This window comes from Glycine soja, chromosome 19 (genome assembly GCF_004193775.1).
Source record: "Glycine soja cultivar W05 chromosome 19, ASM419377v2, whole genome shotgun sequence".
Taxonomy (NCBI): Eukaryota; Viridiplantae; Streptophyta; class Magnoliopsida; order Fabales; family Fabaceae; genus Glycine; species Glycine soja.
This window is the reverse complement of record NC_041020.1, coordinates 9999029-10023703: the sequence shown is the minus strand read 5'-3', so window position 1 is coordinate 10023703 and position 24675 is coordinate 9999029. Positions and strand designations below refer to the sequence as shown.

Genomic DNA, 24675 nt, shown 5'->3' with positions numbered 1-24675 from the left:
CTGGCTTAACCCCTTATAAGGGCTGATACAGCTTCTTCTGATATAGATAATCCTCTATCTGCATCTTCCAAAAGCTAAAATCTCTGCCATCGAACTTCTCAATCTTCACCTTCCCCTTTTCTAATGCCATTGCTCCCACTGCCTCCTCTAAACTGAGAAGACTCCCACTAATTCCTTTAAACTAAGGAAATCTCGTGGAGTAACCAAAAGCTCTTGATACCAGTTGTTAGTATAGAGCAATAAAAGAAGAGAAAGAAATAAAGGGAAGAAAGAAAAAGACACAAAGTTTAACGTGGTTCAACACACAATGTATGTGCCTACGTCCACGGCTACACTAGGAGAACTTTTTATTACTTGCACATAAAAGCTTACAAGGTGTCTCTATATATAACACTAATGAGACACAAGTTTTTACAAAACAAGCGATGTGGGACTAAGACCACACAAGTTTTACAGACTAAGCGATGTGGGACAAAGGAACTAAGACCACAAACTCTAACAGATGGGTTGGACGAGCATGCCAGAGATTCTAATTATCATCATGAGGCTTTTAATTTTGGTAGGACATTCATTTCGAAGACATGATTATAATTCTCTCATGAATGCTATGTGTGTTGTCTTGGACGATTTCTTCCTCTTTTAATCAGTTATATTCTCTTGTAATTGAAAGAAACTTCTTATGCATTTATTGTTTACCATTTTCTTTAACCCATCACTCAAATTTGTATATTTTTCTCTTCTTTATGTTACAGGTTTTATATTTCAGTGGCACACCTTTTGTTTCTGGTGAAGTTGACCACAACCAATATTCCCATCGATGGGTAAGAGTACATTGTGTGGATTTGTTGAACTTAGACATAGTTTGACATTGTGTATCTGGGTTCATGGTTGTGATATCTATTTCCTTTCTTTTAATAAAAGTTCAAATGCGTTGTGTATAGTTTTTTGGTTTCTTTCTATATATGCTCTAAATTGTGCTATATCTAATTTATATTGTGTGAAGAGTGACTTTTTTTTAAAAAAAAATTAAAACAAAAATATTCTAAGACCATTGTTTAAAAAATTATCTTAAAAAATTTATATTTTTAGATGGTTTGTATTAAAACCGTTTTAGAAATGATTTTAAAATATTTTTTTCAAAAATTGTCTTAAAATTTCCTCAGAATCATTGTAAAAAGTATTTTTTTTAAGTTATGTACATTCGATTAGTTTATGCAAAGTCAGCTACTCTTGGACTAATCTTCTAGTAACTGTTAGTAATTACTGGCCTAAAATTTAGGCACGATCTCCATCTTCTAAATGCCTTCAGTTTTGCGTTTTGAGTTTCATATGATTGGCAGTTACTTCCTACTTTTAAGGGAGTGTATCTTATAAACTATTTAATTTGTAATTTCTATCCCCACAATTCAACTTCAAAAATTTCTTAAAATCCTGGGAACCATTCCTATGTATTAGAAAAAATATAAAAATAGAAAGAAAATAAAATGCCAGAGAAAGTAAGCATACCATTATAATAACCCATATATAAAAACAGGGATTCAGAAAAAAAAAAAAAAAGGGAAAAAAATCCGATGTATCTAATACTAAAATATGATCAATCCAAAGGACATCCAATGTTGAAACAAGAATCTAACTATTACTGCTCAAGCTACATTTACGGGGTTATTGTAAACGCTTTTTTTTTTTTCGCATAATCACTGCCCTGTGGAGTTAAGGGGAATAGCTTCCCTTGTTTGAAAATAGTCCCTCTCAGCTTCAGCCATACGCTCTTGGAATATTGTCCATTCTTTATTACACCTCTCTCTCACCTGATGCGAAAGCAAAGTCTCGAATTAATATATGGATGTAAATTCAGCATTAATGCCCAAAAAACTTCTAAGGTCAATATTTGTTAAAATAATACAAAGCACATCATTAAACCATTGTTGTGGTAGGAAAAAATCACACATACCCCTTCCCACGGTGCCCTTCCCCTCTCTGCTTGGCCCTGTTGAAAGAAACACCAGTCAAAAGATGTAAAAGACATTTGAGTGGTCAATCAAGGCTTATTCAGGGCGTATTGTATGAGTGATTATGTCGTAAGTATTTTAATTTTTCAACAAGCTTATTTTGATGACCAACGAAACTTAATTAAATAAGTTAATAATCTCTTATAAAAAACTCACGGGGTTGGTGTAGTGGTGGAAGACACTCTTGTATTTACATGTGGGAGGGGAGAACAATCTATTTATCGAAAGAATTCGTGTTCAGTTTCCCTTGTCTGTAAAATTCTCTTAAATCAACGATAATCACACATTACAAGCGGCATTAGTCTATGACTTAATGAATTGAGAAACACTAGTGATCTTTGACCCAGGACCAAGAAAATAATGACTTATAAAACTAAAAAGTTACAAGTTAAGATTTGACTAACGTGGACAATACATTAGAAAATCAACGATTAAACACGTCATTGTACATTTTATTATATATGTATTTGATTTTACACAATTTTTAATTATTGATTTTTTCAATAATAATTGTGAATGCTCTTTATTATTTAAAGTACATGTTCGCACTTTACAGGATCTACAAGTTACCTTTACAAGCTTAACCTAACACCTTTAATTTTTTACTTGATTGCTCATATGATGGGATAAAGTTTAAATAACTTTCATAGAAGTTCTTTCAAATATGCCTTGTATAAAAAAATTAAATCTTCAATTACCTGGTTCCCAAGTGATGGAACACTTTGGTGGACAACCCATTGAGTGTCAACCACTCCTATTTTCTCGTGAGGAGGCTGCATCCAATCAAATCAATAAATATCATTTGGTACAAATCCAATCGTGCCAAAGTGGGTTCTTATCAAAAGAAAGTTAAAAACTACTAACCTCCACACATTTTCTGAGAACGAAATCAAGGCCCCATCCATGAACTAGGTCGTTCTGCAAAGTGGCACGTGAAGAACAAGTTAGATATATATGAATCGAATTGTGTGGTGAAAATAAAAAAAATAGAAGACACAAAATGAGTCCTCATATAAACCTGTATCATGTGCCACACACAACGCCATGCATCTCTGGAAAATACAGGAGCCATGATCTCAACAAATCTGAGAAAATTTCAAGTGTCAAAGCTATGTTAGATACATTTGATATGATCCCTTTAGAAGCTCACAAGACAGAAAGAAAGAAAGGTGCATGTTATTAAGTACTAAGTGCATATTTGGGGACTTATTTTTAGGGGGAATAGTTTTTTTCTTTTCAAAATTCCCTCATGAACTTGGCAATAATTTTATCATCAAAATAAGCTAAACTAAACATGCGCTAAATCTCTTAGGAGTCAATATTTGCTTACGCAGCACATGGTGGCAAATGTGGATCAGAACACCAACCACTTCTTTCCTCAGCTTTCCTGCAAGAGATTGACAAATATAGTTTAAGCTAGAACATGGAACAACTATAAAAGAAAAGATTAAGCAGCAATAATTGTTTAATGGAGGATATCCTGCTAATCAGATGTAGAAAACTGAGGAAAATTCAGAAACAACTCAATAAAGAAGACCTTAATCTAAATGGCCTTTCAGAAAATTGATTTTTGAGTTCAAATGCACAATGGCATTGTTTGATACATGTAACGGTCCCTTATAACATGAATAGGCTTTATTAATGTTACTGTTGTGGTTGGTGATTTCAATTATAGATCATGGAATTGGCTTAGAACAAATATGACGAGGTTTGATGTGCCTTTGTATGTACGGTGTATGGAACCTCTTCAATGCTTGAAGATCGTAACATGTGCTGGTATGATATAAGAGCTGTTGTGATGTAGCAGAAATGACAGTGGTTGTGGAAAACTTGTGCAGGAGAGCTTACACCAGGTTATAGCAGCAACTGGACACAGTTACATGCAGGTTGTTGTGGCCTCGGGTATGATTTTATCTAGTTGGAATACAGAAGGAAATTAATAGGGTGCTTATGTTGTAATTCTGTTATAGCTGTACTGTGTAATTGAATTTATGTACTGTTCTCTGGGTTGGAGTTTTTGACATCTCTTGTGACAAAATTCCAACCAGTTTTTTATAATACATATATAATACACAAAACTAAAACATATAAGAACATAATTCACTTACTTATGGACTTCACCACTATCCCTTTTCCTTGTCATCTGCCATGTAAAACTACTACTTGGGTCTATACCAGGCTGTGAGATCTCCAAACCATGTTTCCTTACCATTTTTAAGTACCTGGGACAGAGATATTTGATTAAAAAAATTTCACTAACACTTTGATTCCCACACTATAAGGAACGGTTTTGACTTTTAGATACTCACTCTTCTGCATCAAAATGCTCCACACCAAGATCCTCATCCCAAATAAAGATGTAGTCATAAGGAGCCACAATGTCAGGATGCAGAAAGCGTTTAGCATACCACCTTAAACAGAATTTTATGGATTTCATGTCAAAACTTGATAAATAGGAAGCCTGATCAAAATTTGTAAAATGAAACAAAAAATTCAATACAAGATCCACTACAAACCATTTAGTTTGCTTCCTAGCACTGATATGAATTGCTCGCTTTGACCACTCAAACTTTTCCCAATCACTAGCCCGTCCATCATAGTGAAACAACACTATGGTGAAGTTTTCAGAGAACTGTAATGTTAAACCCAAGGGTCACATAAAGAGCTAAGCAAATTGAAATTAACTAATAGGCAGAATGAGCAGAATGCTGTCAATGAGTGAAGACTAGTCAGAGAACAGATTGATGCAGGGCAGAAACAGAAATGACCTTTTTTACTGCAGCATCAATGTTGTCTTTTTGATCTGACCCAACAGTAAATGTTACAAGATACTTCGGTTTGATACTTAGGTCCTGCAAGTGCCACCTCCATCAAGAAAAGAGTCAGATTAGAGGACAAAATTGTACCTCAACAGTCATAACAAAAATCTTTGAAATTCCTGTTGTCCATATCAGAAGCATGGTCACAAGCTAGCATATGCAGCTTATTTTTGTATGAATTCATTAATATCACTTAATTGCTTCTTCAAATTCACATGTGAACCTCAATCTTACTAGAGCAACTAGAAGAAGTTTCATTAGCTAATGCTTGTTGCACTACAAAAATACATGTTATATTTTGCAATGCATTTTTTCACCACCAAAACGGATGTAATTTACTTTCTAAGTAAAGGGTTAGATTCTTTGACACTAGTGAACACTTAGTTAACTAAGTTTCCTTTACGGTGAAAAATAATGTTTTATTCAAATGCATGTTTTACATTAAGGTGCAGTGAAAATGCGCACCTGATAGGGCATGCCCCATAACCGATGAAGATAGAAATCTGATTCAGATTTGACAATTTTTGGGGGAAGCCTTTCAGCCCCTCGAGGATTTGTAGGAACCCAAATCTGCATCATAATCAAATGTATCTATTCAGTGCAAGATTCTACAAGATTGTAAAGGGTATACAATGGTTGCCATTGACAAAAAGCATGGCATTACAGACATGTATATATCACACCAAATATTATGCAAATATAAGGTAAGCATGTTAAAAAAGTAGGCTAAAGGCAACAGATAATGTAAATATAAGGTAAGAATGTATCACTCAACCAAATGGAATTTAAGAAAATCTAGGAAACCGGGCTTATAAAGATTACCCAATAACCAGTCAAACATAAAAATGTCATTAGTTTTGGAATCTGTGATCAACAATGCCTATCCGAAACTAGTTATTTTTTGCAACTTTTAAAACAGTGATAATCATCTTGTGAATGAACTACAGGAGGACAAAAAACGAACAAGAGAAAGACGAGAAGGGAAAAAAAAGAAAAAGAAAGGATGAATTATTTGGAATTACCTAGACCACATTGATTGTTAAACATTCAATATAAAAAAATCAAATGAAAAAAAAAGTAAAAAATATTGTTGAGTATTAAAAAAAACTAAAAGTCAGGTTGCTCAAAGGTAAGAAATATCCAATGCATATTTTAACTGGTTAATGCATTAGAAATCACCATCAATTTCATTCTAATAGAAAAATTAAACCAAAAGAGAACATATGATTTTCCAGAAAAAAAGAACATCTGTTTTCTCAATTTCTATCTGTCAGGGAGCAATACCATTAATCATCCCTTTTTATAAACTAACCATCCAGTGGATAACCAATCCAGGAATTTGTCTGAGAGGCTTGTGATTTAGGAAGGGTAAGTACAGTGGGGTCAATCACAATTTGAAGACTGGAATGTCAAAACGCACGTCTGTCAACATAAATCTGTTAGGATATAAGGAGAAGGGAAAGTTAGTTAACATAGTTAGACTATTAATAAGTTAGCTACTACAGTTAAGATATTGATTAGTTAGTTAATGGGAAAGGAAAAATCCTTTGTGAAGGGGGAACCTTTGGAGGAGAGTTTTCTCTCCTATTTTATGTTCTTTGCTTACTAGTCAATAAAATCATTTCTTTTTTTTTCTCATTTCAATTCTTGGTTCCTAGCAATTGGTCTGACTTGCCGGATTCAAGTTGCACGATGGAGAGTAGAGTGAGCGCTTTGGAGAAATTGGCTAGTGAGCATGGAAAAGTGATTACAAACCTAAAAACAAACATGGATTTCATCAAAGAAAGATTGCTGGACATGAGACAAGGAATTACTTCTTGAATTCAAGAAAGGCCTTCAGATGGTTGGAAAAACTCGATCAACAGAGATAAACCGGAAGAGGAAAACAGTGACAGTGAGGAAGAGGAACCCAATTCTTGGGGGTTTCACCATCATTCTTGCAAAATCAGCATTTTAGAGTTGAAGCACGGATGACTAAAAAGTTCAGAAAACGTTCTTGAGGTTAAAAGGGAGGAAAGCATGGAGGAGGAGGAGCCCTCTGAAATCAAGATCAAGATAACCATTGAGGGAATTAAAGAAATCAAACAGATGCTACAATTGTTGATCAAGAAAAAGGGCGTTAGTCTCGAGTTTGAAAAAGAGGATAAACAACCCATGCAGACAGTCTCGACTTTACATTTGGATGTGTGGGTAACAAAGTCACAGCAAGACAGTGATTCAGTAAAAACCCTTGAGGGTTCTTCCAATGAGATAATTGGTGCCACCGTGGGGAGGAGCTTGGTGTTGAAGAAAAAGACTCGAAAACCGTTGATGTCGGGTGGTAGAGCAGATCAGGGTGGAAGAGACTGAGAATTTGCAGCAGAAATGCAGGAACAAGAAGGGGATTTCTCAATTTCATCAAAGAATCTCATTCTTGAGTAGTAAATCTCATAGAAGTTGAGGGTGATAATGGTTTCTTTATGAAAACCATAACCATGAAAATTGCGATTATATGGAGACTGATTGCGCCTACACCACCACCAGAAACATTGGATGCAAGCTCACATACGACCCTTAATGGGTTATCATTAACAGAGCTACAACTTCTCAAGAAGAGGGATGGGTCTTCTTTGTTGACAAAGCTAAGGAATTTCGGCATGTAAGCCAAACCGCTAGACACCAACCCACTTGCAACAACTAGTAAATCATCCTCTAAGATGCTAAGGGCAATAGAGTCACTACAGGGAAACTAGAACTACTTTGCAGCAGTTTACAATGAGAAGCGAAATCCAAAGCTAGAAGCTACTCATTTGGAAAATGCCAAAGAACTTTATACCAAAGTTCTGATTCAGCATTCTTCTAATTTATATTCTGCCAATGGTGCTGAAGTAGTCTTAGCGGAAAAGAGCCATTTTGATGTGTCAAAGGATATCTTTACACTGGTTCAAGAAGCTGTCAGTAGTAGTGTTTTTGTCCAGATGCCTGATGTGAGGATAAATCTGGCACATGTTTATTTAGCTCAAGGGAATTTTACTTTGGTTGTGAAAATATATCAAAACTACTTGCGGAATTTTATTATAACACAGACTCTCAAATACTTCTTATTTAGCTTGTACACATTATGAGCCTGAACGGTGGCAAGACTGTATAAAAACTCCATTGAGAGCCATCCATTTGGCACCCTCGAACTATACTTTAAGGTTTGATGCAGGGGTTGCAATGCAAAAGTTTTCAACATCAACACTACAAAAAGCAAAGAGGACTACTGACGAGGCGAGAGCAACTGTTGCTGAGCTGCAAAATGTTGTTCGTGTATTTAGTCGGTTGTCTTCTGCTTCCAACCAACATATTCATGGGTTTGAATTGACACTCATGCTGGATACTGCAACCACTTGCTTTCGGCTGCTAAAGTTAATCTTGAAGCATCCGAGCATGAAGAGCAGCTAGTATGACAGAGACAAGAACTTGTTAGTCAAGTTGCATTGGCTGAGGAAGCCTGGTGAAAGGCTGAAGAGCAAAGGAAAAAACTTGAGGAAGTGTGTCACTTCAATTTTCAAATTCCAACCTTGAGGACATGATTTTAGGAAAGGTTTAATTTTAGGATATAAGGAGATGGGAAAGTTAGTTAACATAGTTAGACTATTAATAAATTAGTTATTACAGCTAGGATATTGATTAGTTAGTTAAGTGGTTAGTTAGTTAGATAAAGGAGTTTATTAGATATAAACAGGGGAAGGATGGGAGAGAGGGAGATCTTATCACTTGTAGATCGAGCATTAGTTCTTTGTGAAAGGAAAAATCATTTGAGAAGGGGAAACCCTTGGAGGAGAGTTTCCTCTCCTATTTTCTGTTCTTTTCTTACTAGTCAATAAAATCCATTATTTTCTTTCTCATTTCAATTCTTGGTTACTAACAGTATCTTAGATCCTGATGGCAATATGTGGCATTTGTGGGAGGATGAGTTAATATTAGTGATGTTGTATTCATTGAAGTGTGCAGGGTGAAGCAAATATTTGAAACTCAAAGGAGGTGAAGAGCAAAGTCATGAAGATAGTCATGAGCAACACGGTTCTGCGTCTGTCAGCGCCAAAAGTCTGCTGGCCTAAATTTGTTCAAAAATTCACGTGTAGCAGGTGTGAGTACTATGCATAAGTCTATTCAGGTGCTAGTGTGAGGGAAAGGGATCCTAGTTACAGCTTCCTACATAGCTGACCGAATTGTATAGGAGTATGATGTTTCGGTCATTGTAACTGGAGCATTGTGCATTAATAGATACAGCATACTATGGGAAAGAGTAGAAGTGTCATGTGTTATAATGAAGGGAGGGGAACTTTTATATGTAGCAAAATGTACTTCCATTATAACTAATATTGGTACAACTTGTGCCATACTGGTTTATTCATTAAAACATCTTTTGTTTGGTGATAAAAAAAAATACCATATCTTGGTAAACTGAGAAACAAAACTGAAATGGATCCAACTATTATTAATTCCTTTACAATCGATGGTTAAAACCAGCAAAGTATAAAATAGGCTAATGATGGTATACTTTTCATCTTGAGAGTAACTTTTTCTTAAAGCATTTTTTAAAAAAAAAAAAAAAACGGAACAAAGTAGACATATAGCCATCAGTCCACAAGTTGCCCTCAATCAATAGTTGTAAGTAGGGGATTAAAGCAGCTAACCCCTGTGCCTTCCATGAAAGACAAGAAAATATGGTCTATGAATTTCTAGAGAACCATCTCAAGTTTTTATTTAGTTTTTTTAACCATGATTCAGGAGTTCAGATACCTTCTAATTATGAAAGACAAAGAGAATTGTCTGATAGACCTTATAATAAAATATCACTTCACCAGTCCAGTCATATCTCTCCCACAAAAGGTGAAGTGAAAAATTAATGAGATATGATGAAATACTAAAACACTATAAAACCATACCTTTGTGTCATTTAATTTGTGAACCTTCTTGTACATGCTTCTATCCCTCCTAAATGAAGCCCAAGCATCCCACAAAGACTTGGTTGAAATTTTCGAGTAATTGTCATCAACATAAGTTAGATCAATAGATGGTAAAAGGCTGGATGGAAGGTTCATCTAACAATTAATAACATGGGACAAAATTCATGTGTTAGCTAGGTCACTTCTCACTTGACAAGCTATGAAAGAGCAATTTAAGAATATGAAGGAAAAATTATACACCCTACTGACCCTAGTCAATGCCAGTGTTGGAAATGATACTCCTAGAGAGAAGCCAAAAACAACTCCAACAAAGGTTGCTAGGGTGAGCCTCATTGCTTCATTTTGTCTTTTTATATTTCCACTGCATGCCGGAATTGAAAAAAAATAATTATAGGAATCAGGTATAAAGCAAAATTCTTTGCTGTTTCTCTTGTAGGGAGAGCAATTCATGCCATAAAAATGTATCCAAGTCACACCTTCGTATGGGAATCCCCATAGCACTCAATTATATTTTGAGGTTTGTGCTCATGAGTATGCAGAATGTCTTTCCTGTGACAATGAATCGCCAAATGTTCACCCCTGAAAAAGTAATACATGTCAAAAGCAGAGTAACCAAGTTAAATATCACTTGTGACATCTATAACCATATAATAGCACCATCATAAATTCTTAAAACTTTATATGCCAAGTGGCAAAATTTAATCAGCTGTATAGCTCAACTAATTCCAACATATGACCAAGGTTGTAAAAAACAGTTTGCAGCCACAATTTTGGCTGCAACATCAAGATTTTTTAAATGTCTGTGACTGTAACTGTGGACACATGAACCACATTTGAACGCAATTTCTCACAATATCGTGAAATGTGACAAAATCACAATCGCAACTGTGACAAGCCAGGATGTGGTCATTACCCTCACAAGCCAGGATGAAACTTATGGGATTGCAACTAGCACCATTAAGCACTCACCTGACTCTACTAAGCCTGCACTAAATTAGTTGGACAAAAAAGTCTTGTCATCTTGCGACTTAGAATCTCCACTTGCCGCACCTCAAGTATGCTATGCCAAAGGATTTGGCTCAGCTGGCATTAGGTTAAATTTCCATTGCAAGAAATTTTCTTTGATTACAAGTAAATGTGCATGATTGAACACTTTTTTTTTTATCAAGTACCAACAAACAAAAACATGAAACATGGTACTACACAACCAAATACGTGGCTTCAATTAAAAGGACCGAAGAAAAACATACACAAATGGGGAAAGGAGAGGCAGCAACAACCAAGGTACTACTTTTCGTTGATTGAATGATCAGTGCAAGATTCCTGTACCACCATTACCATAATTAACAAAACATACCAATTATTTTAATTTTAATAATAATAATAACAATGAAGATGAAAATTATAATTATAAGAATAAGGCATACCTAAATGAATTGTGTGCACGTAAAAGGTGTTGGCACGAGAGAATATGGGAGAGAAGAGAAAATGGTGAATGAATATATAGAGAGAGAGGAATTGGAAGATAAAGGGGGTTAGGATTTGTTGGGGGTTAGGATGATAGTGAATGATGATGATGTGTTGTTGTTGAAGTTGTTATGTCATGGAATTGTTGTTTGCTTTGGTTGATAGTGTCGTATGAGAGGAAGTGTCCCTCGATGAGGCCGAAGAAAGGCGACTTTGTAACTCGATACACATTACACACAGCACCTTTCACTGTGGCCCACCACCGTCTAGGCCCTACGTAACTGTCTCATTTATCCAATCATTGGGAATTTGGGACCCCGATTCCTACTATTTTTTTTTAATTTATTGTAATATTTTTAATTTAATTTTTATTCTCTAACTAAAATATTCTAAAGAGTTATGGGTACGTTGTTGTAATATTAAAAATTTAATTTTTAGTTTGGCTTAAATTTTAAATCTTGCTATGCTATATCAAATTAAATATATTTTTCCTTTTTTAATAAATTGAATTTTAATTTTAATTTGAATGTGAATTTTAATTTTAATTTTAATTTGAATGTGAATTTTTAATATTTGACATACTATATTGTTGGGATTATTTTGGTATGTGCACAAATTGTACAAGTAGCACAATGAATAAGTCTATATATCATTTCTTCAAGTGAGTTGTACAATACAAGTAATGTAGTGTGAATATTAACTTAGGCTTAAAGAACAAGAGAGCAATAAAAACATGAACTTTGAGTGGGTTTTGTGAAGTGACAACAGATCAAGTGTCAAAGCGAGAAAAGTAATTGTTTTTATGTGATTTTAAAAACAAAACAAAATTGTAAAGATGTAACTGATGTTAGGAAATGTTGTAGGAGGAATTTCACTAGATTTTCACTCTCGTTTCACATTAAAGTGTCATACATACTTCATTCGTGTTCTTGTGTTAAAAACAATTAATAAAATTTTTCTTAATCCTAATTTCTTTGCTAAATTTAATTTTGATATCATTAATTCATTATAATATTAATTTTAATTTGAATGTGCATTTTTTAACATTTGACATACATATCAATGTGAGTCTCAAATTTATTAGTTTATTTTCACAATTTCTTCCTATATTAAATGCTTAAATAAAATTCTAAAAATATAAAGTTTGACTGTTGAATATTAGCCAAGTGTCACATGACAACATTTTATTTAATTTATTTTCACTGATATGATTTATTATTTATTTACTTTAAAAAAATATACAATCTATCTATAATCTATATCTATAATTAATCAATATTAATATTTAATATCATCAATATTAATATCAATATCAATATCAATTCATTATCAATAAATATACATTTGTGAGTTAATCTTGAAAAAATGGCATTTATCTCATTCTCCTTTAGACATGTGATTTTTTCTTCTAGTGTAATTTCTTCCTTTGTACTCATCCTTTTACTTTTGAGTGTTGCTAGGTGCACCTAGCATTATTGCTGGTGCACCCAGCATTCTATAAAAATGGCGAAATTATCCTTGTTTGGTTTTCTTCTTACGGATCAAGTTGATCCGTAACTTGGATTTATTGAAATCATTAAATTCAGAATATGGTAAAGTAGCTCCGGGGTGGGGAACTACTCCTTTGATGGGTGTTGCAATGGCTCTATTTGCGATATTTCTATCTATTATTTTGGAGATTTATAATTCGTCCATTTTACTCGACGGAATTTCTGTGAATTAGATTCACAAGAATCGGGTAATTAGTTTTTCAATAGAAAGGAAAGTTAAGCATTTTGGTTTCTTACGGATCAAGTTGATCCGTAAGAAGAAAAATAATAATTTTTTAACTACATATTTAAAGATATTGTTTAAGGTTATTTTATACATATTAATAAAAATCAATAAATACATAAAAGATAATAATAATTTTATAAAATTAATATTATCATCATTAATTTATTTTTTATTTTTATAATTAATCATATCATTATTAATATTATAAAGAATATAAAAAAATAATTACTATTATATTAAAAATTAAAATACTAACTACTTTATAATACATTTTTTTACATGATTATTAGTATAAGTGGGAAAATAGTAATTATAAGAGAATTTAAAAATATTAGTACGTTATATAAAATAAGGATCTTAGATAACGAATGATGTCCATTTTTTGTTTAATTTTTTTTTACACCCTTTTCAACTTCTTTATTTCAATTATATTTAAAGTTATATTTTAAATTAGACCATTTATAATAATTTACATATACTATAACTAAGTTAACTAGACCATTTTAATAACACGCGTGTATATAGACACAAATGGAATACACAATCAATGAAAATAAATAAAACTAACATTAGTAATGAAAATAAATAAAACCAACAATACTCATGAAATGAGTTCATGTACAATATCTGTATATACAAGGAATATCAATATAAAATATGTACATAAACTACGCCTGATCAGTGCGCCGCCTGTGTCTACACCTAACGTATACTAGATGGTCCTGTGTCACACTCCTGGCCAATCTGAGGCATTCTTCGATCACCTCATGTGTCGATGAGCCAGGCGTGACCACCCCTAGATTCAGATGACGCTCCAACCTCTCAGCAATGTCATCACAAACTTCTTGTTACATACAAAACAAACTGATTACACAAATTATTATGCAAATATTGAGGTAAATGATGTAAATTATTAGTATTACTTACCACTGCATGTTTGGGATCCTCCGCAGATGTCGACAATGCTCCTGGCTCCGGCACGTGAGGGATATCCGTCTGCGGGGCCTCAGGGACAACTCGGGGCTGCGGGGCATGACCATGAGGCAGAGGATCTAATGCGTGACCTGGTGTCATGAAAGGATAGGAGATGCGGAAGAACCAGTCGATGTAGTCACTGGAACACACCCCTGGCACAATGCACGCCTCACCTGCTGGTACGATATGATCCTTGTAGTGCATCCACCTGTCGTGTATATCATCATACGAGACCCATGAATTGACAGGAGGAGCAGGAATGGTCTGCGTGTAGCCAAACTGCCGCACGACCCTCTCCGGACGATAATAAACAGCAACAGGCCCCCAGCGCAAGAGACCAGAATAGCATGATCTGACGTGGAAGTCCCGGACCTCCCGATGCTCCCCAAAAGGGATCCAACAGACATCCAGAATCCTGAGTCAGTCCAGGCGCTCCCTGTACGACGGTGTACGAATGCTCTTCACGGTCTTCTTCGTCGCAATTCACCTGCACGCACGCGGAGAAGCCTCACCGTAGTCCTGATTAGCGGTGGACTCCACAACCGAGGGAAAGTGCTCGTAAATCCAGCACTACAGATGTAACATTCAAATTATAAACATTAATAATGAAAGTGTAAAAAAATTTAAAGTTGAACATTGTTTAGCCTGAATGAATGAAAAACATATTTGTTACCTGCAACAGAGTGATGTAACCGCCAAGCTATCGACTGTGGCTCATAGATGCATCGTTCAGCTGGTCGTACATATGAACCAAAGCAGCCATCTCCCCAGGCGTACCTCTCTGTCATATTGAGGTCACGAAGGGCCTCCAAGTAGACAACATGGACATTGGTTGCACTCTTGTTAGCAAACAGAGTGCAACCCAGTAGGTGAAGAAGATATGTGCAAGCCGCAACTGTCCAATGACCTGCCTGGCATCGGCGCTGATATATATCACGTACCCATTGTAGGCGTACGTACGGTTCACGACACTGGACTGTCTCAGCCCTAGCAGACTCTGGAGAGACCATCAACAAGTCCACCAGCATCTGAACCGCATTGTCCACGTGCAAGGGCTGAAATGCATGTAAGTCACCAATAACGAGAAGATGGAGAAGAGAGGAGACTTCGTCCAATGTGATGGTGAGCTCTCCCACTGGGAGATGGAAACTAGACGTCTCCCGGTGCCACCGCTCCACAAACACGGACAAAAGTCCCCGATCGCCGGTGTCTACCGAACACGCGATCAGAGGACTTAGTCCTGTACCAACAATAAGTCCCTCAATGACAGGGACAGGCCTGCCTAAACTGTGGACCTTCCTCCCATGAGAGGATAGCTTCAATTCAGGACGCTCCTGAATTGAAGTATAAAGGAACGCAAAATTCGTTAAAATTATCATTTAAAGGAAAACTAATTTCAATCATAAAGTATAATTTACAAGTAACTAAAAATAAATAGTATAAATACCTCTCCCATCCATACGCTACAAGCAACGTGATCCGCATACGCTGTCAACACGGATGGGTCGCTTGGACCACCCGGAAATCCCTGATGCTGATCCTCAGCTGCCTCTGCGCCTACGTCCGCAGGAATGTCCTCCACAGCAGCTGGTGCCTCCATCGGGTCATCCTGAATATCTGGGTCAAGGATGACTGGCTCATCGACGTGATCCATAGTCACAGCGCCTCGCTGCCTCCGTGCGGATGCAGTAGGTCGTTGATGTTGTGGAGCATTATCGGAATCATCATGATCTCCTCTGCCCACACCTCTGCCAGTTACCTGACCTAAGGCACGACCTAATCCTTTGGTCCTAACCATGATCTGCAAATGAGTACTGCAAAATCCATCACTCATTTCATTTTCTCAAATTTCATGCGTCTAACGCATATAGGAAATTGATTTGGGACAACAAAGCACCATCACCCAATAGTTGTTCAAGCATTTGGTTGACTCAATTCAATTACTCTAAATGTCAACTTGTTGTTTTATCATATGTTTTAGTTATTAGAGAGAAACTTGCTCAGCTTTATGAATCTGAGAAATAATGGTCAACAGCATCTCAAATGCTTAGTGGTATTGACCTTGATTCAGGAATCTGAGAAACAGATCATTCCTGTTAACATCAGTATAGTATACCCTAACTCCATGCATGGTTTTGGTTGTGTTCGTCTCATTGATACTAACATCAGTAGAGTATGGACAATTTAATTCAGGCCAGAGAAGGCACAAAATTCAATGGATCAAAGAATTTAGGACTTTGTTGCGAGAATTAAGGGTAAAATTTTCCTTATGAGGATTAAATGGATTGTTTTATAAATGTCTCCATGCATGGTTTTATAAATGTCACAAGAAGCCAAAAAAAAAGTAGCAACAATTAGTTCTAAAATAACTTGACATTACGAGGATTAAATGGATTGTTTATCTCTTCATTAAATTTTCCTTTTTGTCTATAAGATTAATTATATTTGTGTATCAAGACTTTGATGTTGAGCCAATCAGGAAGAGAGAATTGACATGTAGAATGATTTATTCCATAGGTGTTGAATGAATTCACACATGGGAAGCAAGAATGGTTCAGGTTATGAAGCTGAAATGGTATCCATATTCTCTCAGATTGAGTCCCCTGACAGATCACTTCATGACCATATAATTGAAGCTCTTGGCAAGCTCACTGTTGAACAAGGAATTCCTTATGTTACTTAGAGATGCTACTTATGTTATAAAAAAAGTCATGAGAAATTAAAACAAGTTTTCATTTGTTGCTAAGAAGCTTTATTTTTATACTTTAACCAAGGAACATAAAAATCTCAAACTTGTTTCATTTAATTCCTTCCTCTCTTGGCTTATCATTTTTTTTTGGTTTAGGTATTGAGCAACATTGTGGAACCGGCACTGCTATCTCAAGATGGCTCTGATTTGGATAAGCCTGTTTCTCAAGAGACATTTTTGGAGGAATTTAAGATAGTCACAATGAGTGTGGCTAATCGTGTTAATGTAAATTAACCAAAGTGCTAAGCATTATATAAATAAACTAAAATATTGGAAAATAGCATTTGGATATATTTAACTGGTGTAAGGATCAAATTTAGGGATTTGGTTCTATACATGCATGTTGGAATAAGGTGTTTATAGTTGCTGTTGTTGTTGTAAGGATCAATTACTTTTCACATTCAAATAGTACATGGGTCATATAGTGGTGTAACCTAGAAACACTAAACCATTTATTTTATCTATTAGAATAAATTACACTCCCCTCCCTTTGAGAGATGCTCAAATAATATTGTTTTCTCTTATATTTTTTAAAATTACACTACCCTCTCCTAATAGATTAAATTGTGCTACACTTGTAGTCTACATCAATGTAAACAAGCTTCTAGGGACAATTTTTCTCTCAACATCCGGGAGGCTAGTTTTGGACCCTTTATCATTGACTTCGAAACTTTATAAAGGAAGACATGAGGATTGCAGAGAATCAATTTATGTTAGGAAGGTTTACAACGTAAGTCATTTATCTTTAATGAGGTTTTGATGGAAAGGTACCTAATTAAAAAAGAGACTTACAGAAGTGTCAAGAGAAGTTTTGTGAAAGACTTTGGGGTAAAAAAAGTGTCTAAATGGTTGAATGTAACATTGACTATTTACATGTCAATATAATCATAATTCATACTATTTGGATAATCAATATATGTATATATAATCATAATTCATACTAATCAATCAATACTATTTATCTATCTATATGTCAACATGTCATTATTTACAACCAAATTGTGACTAAGGTCAAAACAAATTGTAACAACAATCTAATAAGAATGATCCAAATTACAACCAATATTTACTATTCTACCAAAGTAATGCTAAATGTTGAAAAAAAAATTCGTCAAATATATCAAGTAATCACCTTGTTCAAAGTTCAAACGAAGACCTTGTATTAAAGAAATAGCCTTGATGAAGTAAGCTGCAAATTTCAGAATCAAAAACACACAAAATTCAGAGTTAGCAATTTTAAAAATGCAGTTTCAGACAACTTCCGGATCAACATGATTCTTAAGCTATTTCTGCACTACTTACGGATCAAGTTGATCCGTAAGCTTCCCTGTCAACACCCATGGCGGAGATGAAGACGAAGAGGAACTTACCTTGACAATGTCGACGCGAGGATGCAGCAACACCACCGTCAACACCCATAGAAGACGAACGAAGCACGCAATTGGAAGGTCACGAAGAAGACCAGCGAAGGTGACAAAGAAGACGCAGAAGAAGCTTTTTCGAGAGGAAGAAGAAGGATTCGAAGAAGGATGCGAAGGTCACCAATGAAGGTCACGACGAAGCAGCAATGGCGAGGAAGAAGAGGAATGGCAAGGAAGAGGAAGAAGCAACATAAATGGCGAAGAAGAAGAAATGGCGGAAATGAACCGCTTTTTTTAAATTAATTAGCCCAGGAGTACATTTGTCTTTTCCTCTTAATTGCTGGGTGCACCTAGCAGCACTCTTTACTTTTTAGAACTTGGTTTCATTTGTATCTATCCACTTATAATCCAGCCATGCCCTGAGCATGGTTTGGCAGGACACCCACACTGGGCCTATGTTGAAAAAGAGGCCCATTAAAAAATTCTAGCTTTGATATTTTTAAAGAGAAATTTACATGTGTGACCTTTTGTTTCTCCAACTTATCCTATTCAACTCCCAATGACTTAATCTCATTCCAACTTCTCAACTATTTGAAGATTCAAATTTTTTAAAACATTAAAATAATTTCACTGTTTTCTAGGTCTATGCCTTTGTGGCAGCAATGTGTTTTTATTAGCATGAAGATTTGATGATATAGAAGCCAAACAAAAAAAGTGATACTGACACTAATAGACAAAAACAGATACAAAAGAAACTAACCTAGTTAGTAGCTGTTGAAATTGGTACAAGATAAATTAGAAATCTTATTTTCATAAAAAAGAGAGAGAGAGAGAAATATTTCACTACTTACTTTAAAAATTAATAACAAAAATGTGGGGGTAATACTATAATAAAAATAACAAGTTAGAATTAATTACTAAAGATTCAACAGGCAAGAAGATTAAAAAAAAGATTGATGATAAAGGGTAACGATGGAGTTGATTAAAATACATTATTTTAAGATTGTCTAAATTATGTTATTTACTCAATGTAATAAAATATATTATTTTTAATGAAATTACATGTTTATTTTTTATAATATATATTTATATTTTAAAACATTTAAATATTTAACCGGCCCTTGCTTATTATTTTGTCTAAAATGTCAGGAGTGACCCTGTTACAATCTCAGTGACCACAAGCTCTCCACAATTATAAAGTCTCTCACTCTCAAATCTTTTCTTCTCCCACAACGATAAGCTGATTCCCTTCCAATACTCATTATTACAATTTCTTTTTCCCTACTTCATTCTCTGATCTCATATCATCCATGTCTATTCATTTTTTTATTTCACACATTTTCTATTTTTACTTGGAACCAAGTACACATTAATTTTTTTTCTTTTTTTATTTCTTCTTCTGCAACTTTTTTTCTTCATCTTTTCTGTTATTTCTTTTTCTTCTTATTCCGTTTTACAAATTTCTAACTAAAAGTTAAAACTGTACATTTTTTAAATTTTAAAACCTAATACCACTCATTTTGAAATTGCTCTTTAAATGCCAACAATTATTTATCCCACCTTTCCATTTTTTATTCATATTCATCTCCTTTTCTTTTAATTAATTTCCAATCCGTGTTAATCTCTATTTTAATATTTAAATATACCAATTAACAATAAACCATTTTTAAAGAATGATTGTAATACGATTTTGAATTTTGTTAATTAAAATTGTCCATTTATTTAATTTTTAACTCATTTTGATTTGAATATTTGTTATTTTGTGAATTTTAAAACTCATTTCGATATTAAACTCGGCCTTTTATTTATGAATAAAAAATTATCCATTTTAAAACTATTCCTTAATTATTTTAAAATTGTTCGTTTTAAAACTGACCTTCACATTTATGTTTTTTTTTTCTTATAAAAACATTCACCATTTTTCGTTTTGATCCTTTTATAATATTATTTAAAATTTCATTTTTTTATTTGAAATTGTGTTATGCTTCTGTTAGTTAGTTTGTTATCTTTTGAACTTTATCTCTTTTTATCAATTCAAATTTTATGTTTATATCATTTAGCGTCAAGTGGTATGTTGTATTGATAAATTTTTGTTTTATCTTGTTTTTTTATTATTTAATTTTATCTTTATATTGATAGGCTAATTGTTCAAATTTTATCTTTGTATTAGGTTCATTATCATGTTTTACCCCATTTTTATATTATTAAAAAATAATTTTTATTTAAAATTATCCTATTGTGATTCTGTTAGTTTCTTTTTTTTTATCTATCGACATTTATCCTTTTTTTGTTATTAAAAGTTTTATTTTTTTTATCAATACAAATTTGACCCTATAAATTTGAAAATTGATTTGCATGTTATGTTGATGAATAATTTCTGAAAAACATCATATTGGTTAAGGCTCCTTATCCATGAAGTTTGGACTTGGACATTCTATAATCAAGTATAATAATTTATTTTTATTTTTAACATTTCATTCCCTTCTAATTCGTTCCTATAGTCACAATATCATGATACTGGTAGAATTCATGAGTCTTATAGCTAACAAGGTGTATGTAACACTGTTATGTTTCTTTTTTTTACATAGTTAGATTTGAGTTTTTTTTTATTGTTAGTTAACTTATTTATTAATTATATATTATTTAATTTATTTCTTTTCTTTCTTGCTGAGAAGAAGAATTGTCGAGGGTACTTGCACAGAGGTAAACAGAACAGAAAAGTTGAAGAACTCAGGGATTGTTCAAATTACATATGTTATATGGCAAACAAATAAGACTTCGGTTGGCTCAATAGTTCAAAAGGAAGTGTTACATGCACATAGAATCATATATGATAACAACATTATTTTATATATGTATTCCTTTTTTTATGTATCCCTTAATTACTTCATTTTTCGTTAGCATTCTATTATGTTTTAACTTTTGTGGCATGATATGTTATTGTATAGATTAATTGCATCTAGAGAGTTGAAAATTGATGTATGCAATTCTTTGGCAACATTTGTAATTATTATGATTTTGTTATTGTGATTACTATAATATAGTATACATTTGTATTCATAATTAAATGATTTTCTTATTGTGATTACTATAGTATATTATAGATTTGTATTCATAATAATTTTAATATAAATGTGTTTTTTGTTGCTTACCACCTGTAAAGGCAAATATCACAAGAAGGATTGAATTATAATTTTAGAAAATTTTCAAGACTTTTTTGAAGAAAACAAAGTTATTGTTTGAAGAAAAACTTTATAAGACATAAATTTTTTTGACAGAAAACACTTTTAAACGATGAAAATAGATTTTACAAAATAGACATGATTTTCCAAAAAGAAATTAAATTCAAACCTAGGACAGTTTAAAGTAGAATAATAAGAAAAACATATAAGACATAAAAATTTATACATTTTCGTCTCTATCATTGAGACCATATCAAGTTCTTGACAAACCACCAAGCTTCACTAACTTTTATAAGTTACAAGTATTAGTCATTGTCACTTCTAACTCTACAACTCAAGCTTTACCTAAAGCTTGATATAACTCAATATTTTTTGTCCTACCAAACCGTTGCTGGCTTTATACAAATCAAATAGAATTGTTGTTTGATTGCACAATGATTAATTCTCAATCATTTTACAGACGAGTATACAATCTCAGCCCTTAATCTTTTCTCTTAAGATGTTTTAAGAGCTTTTAAAGAACTTTACATAAATATATTGAAAGTTTTTTTTACAGAAAGAAAGCGAATAAGAGCGCGTTAGTTCCTCGTTCATGTCTTCAAAACTTCTGATATTTATAGGTTTTTTCAGTAAGTGTCTGTAGTCTCTAAGCGATTAGATTTCTTCACTTGAGCTCGCATCTAAAGATTGTGGTTGTTGGAGCATTTAATGCTTTCATTTAAATGCAAGTACTCCTTTATGTTGGGACATCACTCTTGTGAGCTTTCATGTCGATCACTTCAGTAGAAAATCACTTGCTTTAAGTTAGAGCAAGTTTGTCATTAGTTGTGCAAATCTTTTAATGGTGTTTTGAAACTTTCAGATCTTGAACTTCATTTATTCTTCATAGGATTCGACATATCCTAGGAGAATATATTTGTACAATAAATCTCAAACACAAAGTAATAAATGAATTCTTAAATGTCATTGATTTAATATTGTATTAGATCATGACATGTCTCTTTTATTGTCTAATAATACAAATGCAGATGTATGAGACATGGTTTGATATCGCATAAGGGTCTTGATTCATTTAACCAAAATAATTAAGGGTCTTGATTCATCTTTAAGACATAAATATTTTATTGACTTAACTCCATCATTTGATTTAACTAATTGACTTAAATATGTTTTTGATCCCTAATAAATATCTGATTTTGCATTTATTTCCTAATTTTGTGATGAATTTCTAATAAAACAATAATTTTTTTTATCCTCGACACTTATTTTTAACCCCTAATAAATTAGCAAATTTTGTGTTTGCTCCATGATAAATATTTCCCATTTTTTAATAGAAACTCAAATAAAATTTGTTAATTTATTAGGAAGCAAACACAAAATTTTCTAATTTATTAGGGACTAAAACAAAATATCAAGGATAAAAAATAAAAGTGTTATTTTATTAGGGACTCAACGCAAAACAAAAATTTATTAGGGAGAAAACACTAAAATTGAGTATTTATTAGGAATAAAAAATATATTTAAACCTAAATAATTTATTGAACAAGTTAATATAAATTTGTTGTTATAAATTATTATTTATTCTTTATTTCTTATCTTTCAATTATGTTAATTATTGAGAAATTATTTTGTGTATGCAAATTTAAGTTTTCTTTTATACAATGATATTTATATATAAGCTTATTAATATATAAATTATATATAAATAAATTTAATGAAAATAACATTTTTCCGCAAAATCAAGTAGGCATTACCTAAAATCCTATTAACAGTTAATTTTTTTGGATTAAATTAATTCTATTTAATTCATTATCATATTAGTACAATATAAATTATAAATTATTTCTTAAACCTAGAAGAAATTAATTTTTCTCTTATATTTTGATACTATATAAGTAAATTTAGTAATATAAATCATGCATATATATCATGTATAAAATCAAACTCTTGGTATGAATATTTTCATTAAATTAAGAATGCAAAATTATACTTAACTCATGGGAAGGAACAATTTACCTATAATTGCATTAAAATTTAAATTATTAGAGTTTAATTAATGTTTTTTTTATTTTATTGTTATTATACTTTTAATATAAAAATAAATTATCTTGCTTAATAACATGTGACTTAATTAACTTGTTGAATATGTTATTTTATCTAAACATGGGATGAACATTCTCTTTTGAAATGAAACATGAAAATTTATGAATGCATATAATTGATCATGATTTATTGTAAAAATTTATATTATCTTACAAATTTAAGCAAGAAGATTTTTAATTAAGATATTAAATTTTATTGGCCTTTAAAAAGCATTTTTATTACAATTATAATTTTGTATTTTTTTAATCTAACGAAAAACTAAATTTTTAAGTCAAACTCTTGGGATGAACATTTTTTATTAAATCATGCAGGGAAATTTACACTTAACTCATGGAAAGGAACAATTTACCTATAACTACATTAACAATTAAGTTATTAGGGTGAAACTATTTTTTAATTTATTTTTATTGTACTTTTAACATAAATAGATTTTTTTTTTGCTTATTACTAATATGGCATTTACACTACTAGAAAAGTGTGATTCAACATCGTTAAATTTAAGTCGGTTATGAGAAAAACGATGTAGTAAAACTTTTGGTGGCATTTTTGAAATTAAATCAAACTTTTATAAAGCGTTAACGACGGTTTTCGTTAACCGCATTTGATATAAATGTTACGAAGGCGGTTTTATGAAAACCGCCTTTGTTTTGTACCATTCAAAAACGGTTTCTCATAAAAATCATAGTTGACTCAGAGTAATTTTAAAAAAACGCATGACTCTTCAATTCCTCTCTCCTCTTCCCGCTCGTTTTTCTTTTTTCATTGTCTCTTTCATCTTCCCTAGGCTCTCGAGAAGACGCATCCACCACCGAAACCAAACCCAATGCCCTCTCTCTTGAATGTGAATTCCTTTCTCGTAGCTTCCAACCAGCACCGGCATGAAGCATTCCGTTCCGAAGAGAAAATCACAGTTCTCCTTGAAATCTTCTGTGAAACACGCGCTTTTCAAGAGCGAGTTGAACCGATTGTTGCTGTGAGTGTGCAAATCGGAGATGGCGACGATGATGTGGTCCTTGGAGAGGAGTGATTGGGACTCGGTGGAGGTAGGTGAGTCGGGCGAGTCGACTCGGTCAGTGACCGGGTCAGACCAGATCTGATGATGCTGAAGTTGAACTCGCTCTTAGAGTCTTGGAAGGGTGTTTTTTGCTTCACCCTCAAAGTACTGCTCTCGCCCATCAACACAACGCTATTCAAGTCAGGTGTCCATCATTTTTTTGTTTACATCTTTTCGTTTTTTCCATTTATGTGAAAACACTTTGTTAGCTACTAAGTTGTTTATGTAAAATTTGCTGCCCCC

The 24675-nt window shown here is 33.1% G+C and overlaps 2 protein-coding genes and 1 long non-coding RNA gene across 6 annotated transcripts; 1 reads left to right on the top strand and 2 right to left on the bottom strand.

Annotated features, from left to right (window-relative positions):
* Positions 1-1485: 1485 nt before the first annotated feature.
* LOC114399265 lies at positions 1486-11449 on the bottom strand. 4 transcript variants are annotated; one of them, XM_028361418.1, is made up of 16 exons: positions 11193-11449; positions 11016-11088; positions 10242-10344; positions 10015-10126; positions 9745-9900; positions 5294-5398; positions 4778-4874; positions 4526-4641; positions 4319-4420; positions 4118-4231; positions 3340-3396; positions 3028-3094; positions 2874-2927; positions 2708-2782; positions 1952-1987; positions 1486-1808 (listed from the first exon to the last, which is right to left on the bottom strand). In XM_028361418.1, exons 5-16 carry the CDS (start codon positions 9753-9755, stop codon positions 1695-1697), a joined length of 948 nt encoding a protein of 315 aa, XP_028217219.1. In that variant the 5' UTR covers positions 9756-9900; positions 10015-10126; positions 10242-10344; positions 11016-11088; positions 11193-11449; the 3' UTR covers positions 1486-1694. The 4 variants fall into 4 exon arrangements, with proteins under 4 accessions (XP_028217219.1, XP_028217216.1, XP_028217218.1 ...); XM_028361415.1 differs by having other exon boundaries at positions 4778-4861; XM_028361417.1 differs by lacking the exons at positions 11016-11088; positions 11193-11449 and adding an exon at positions 10735-10841 and having other exon boundaries at positions 4778-4861.
* On the top strand, positions 2991-4116 carry LOC114399266. Its single transcript, XR_003663697.1, has 2 exons — positions 2991-3178; positions 3685-4116. It is a non-coding gene; the product is annotated as an uncharacterized LOC114399266 (long non-coding RNA).
* On the bottom strand, positions 10339-15817 carry LOC114398585 (protein MAIN-LIKE 1-like). The gene is made up of 5 exons (XM_028360766.1): positions 15431-15817; positions 14646-15317; positions 14471-14553; positions 13936-14398; positions 10339-10344 (listed from the first exon to the last, which is right to left on the bottom strand). Exons 1-5 carry the CDS (start codon positions 15815-15817, stop codon positions 10339-10341), a joined length of 1611 nt encoding a protein of 536 aa, XP_028216567.1.
* Positions 15818-24675: the final 8858 nt, after the last annotated feature.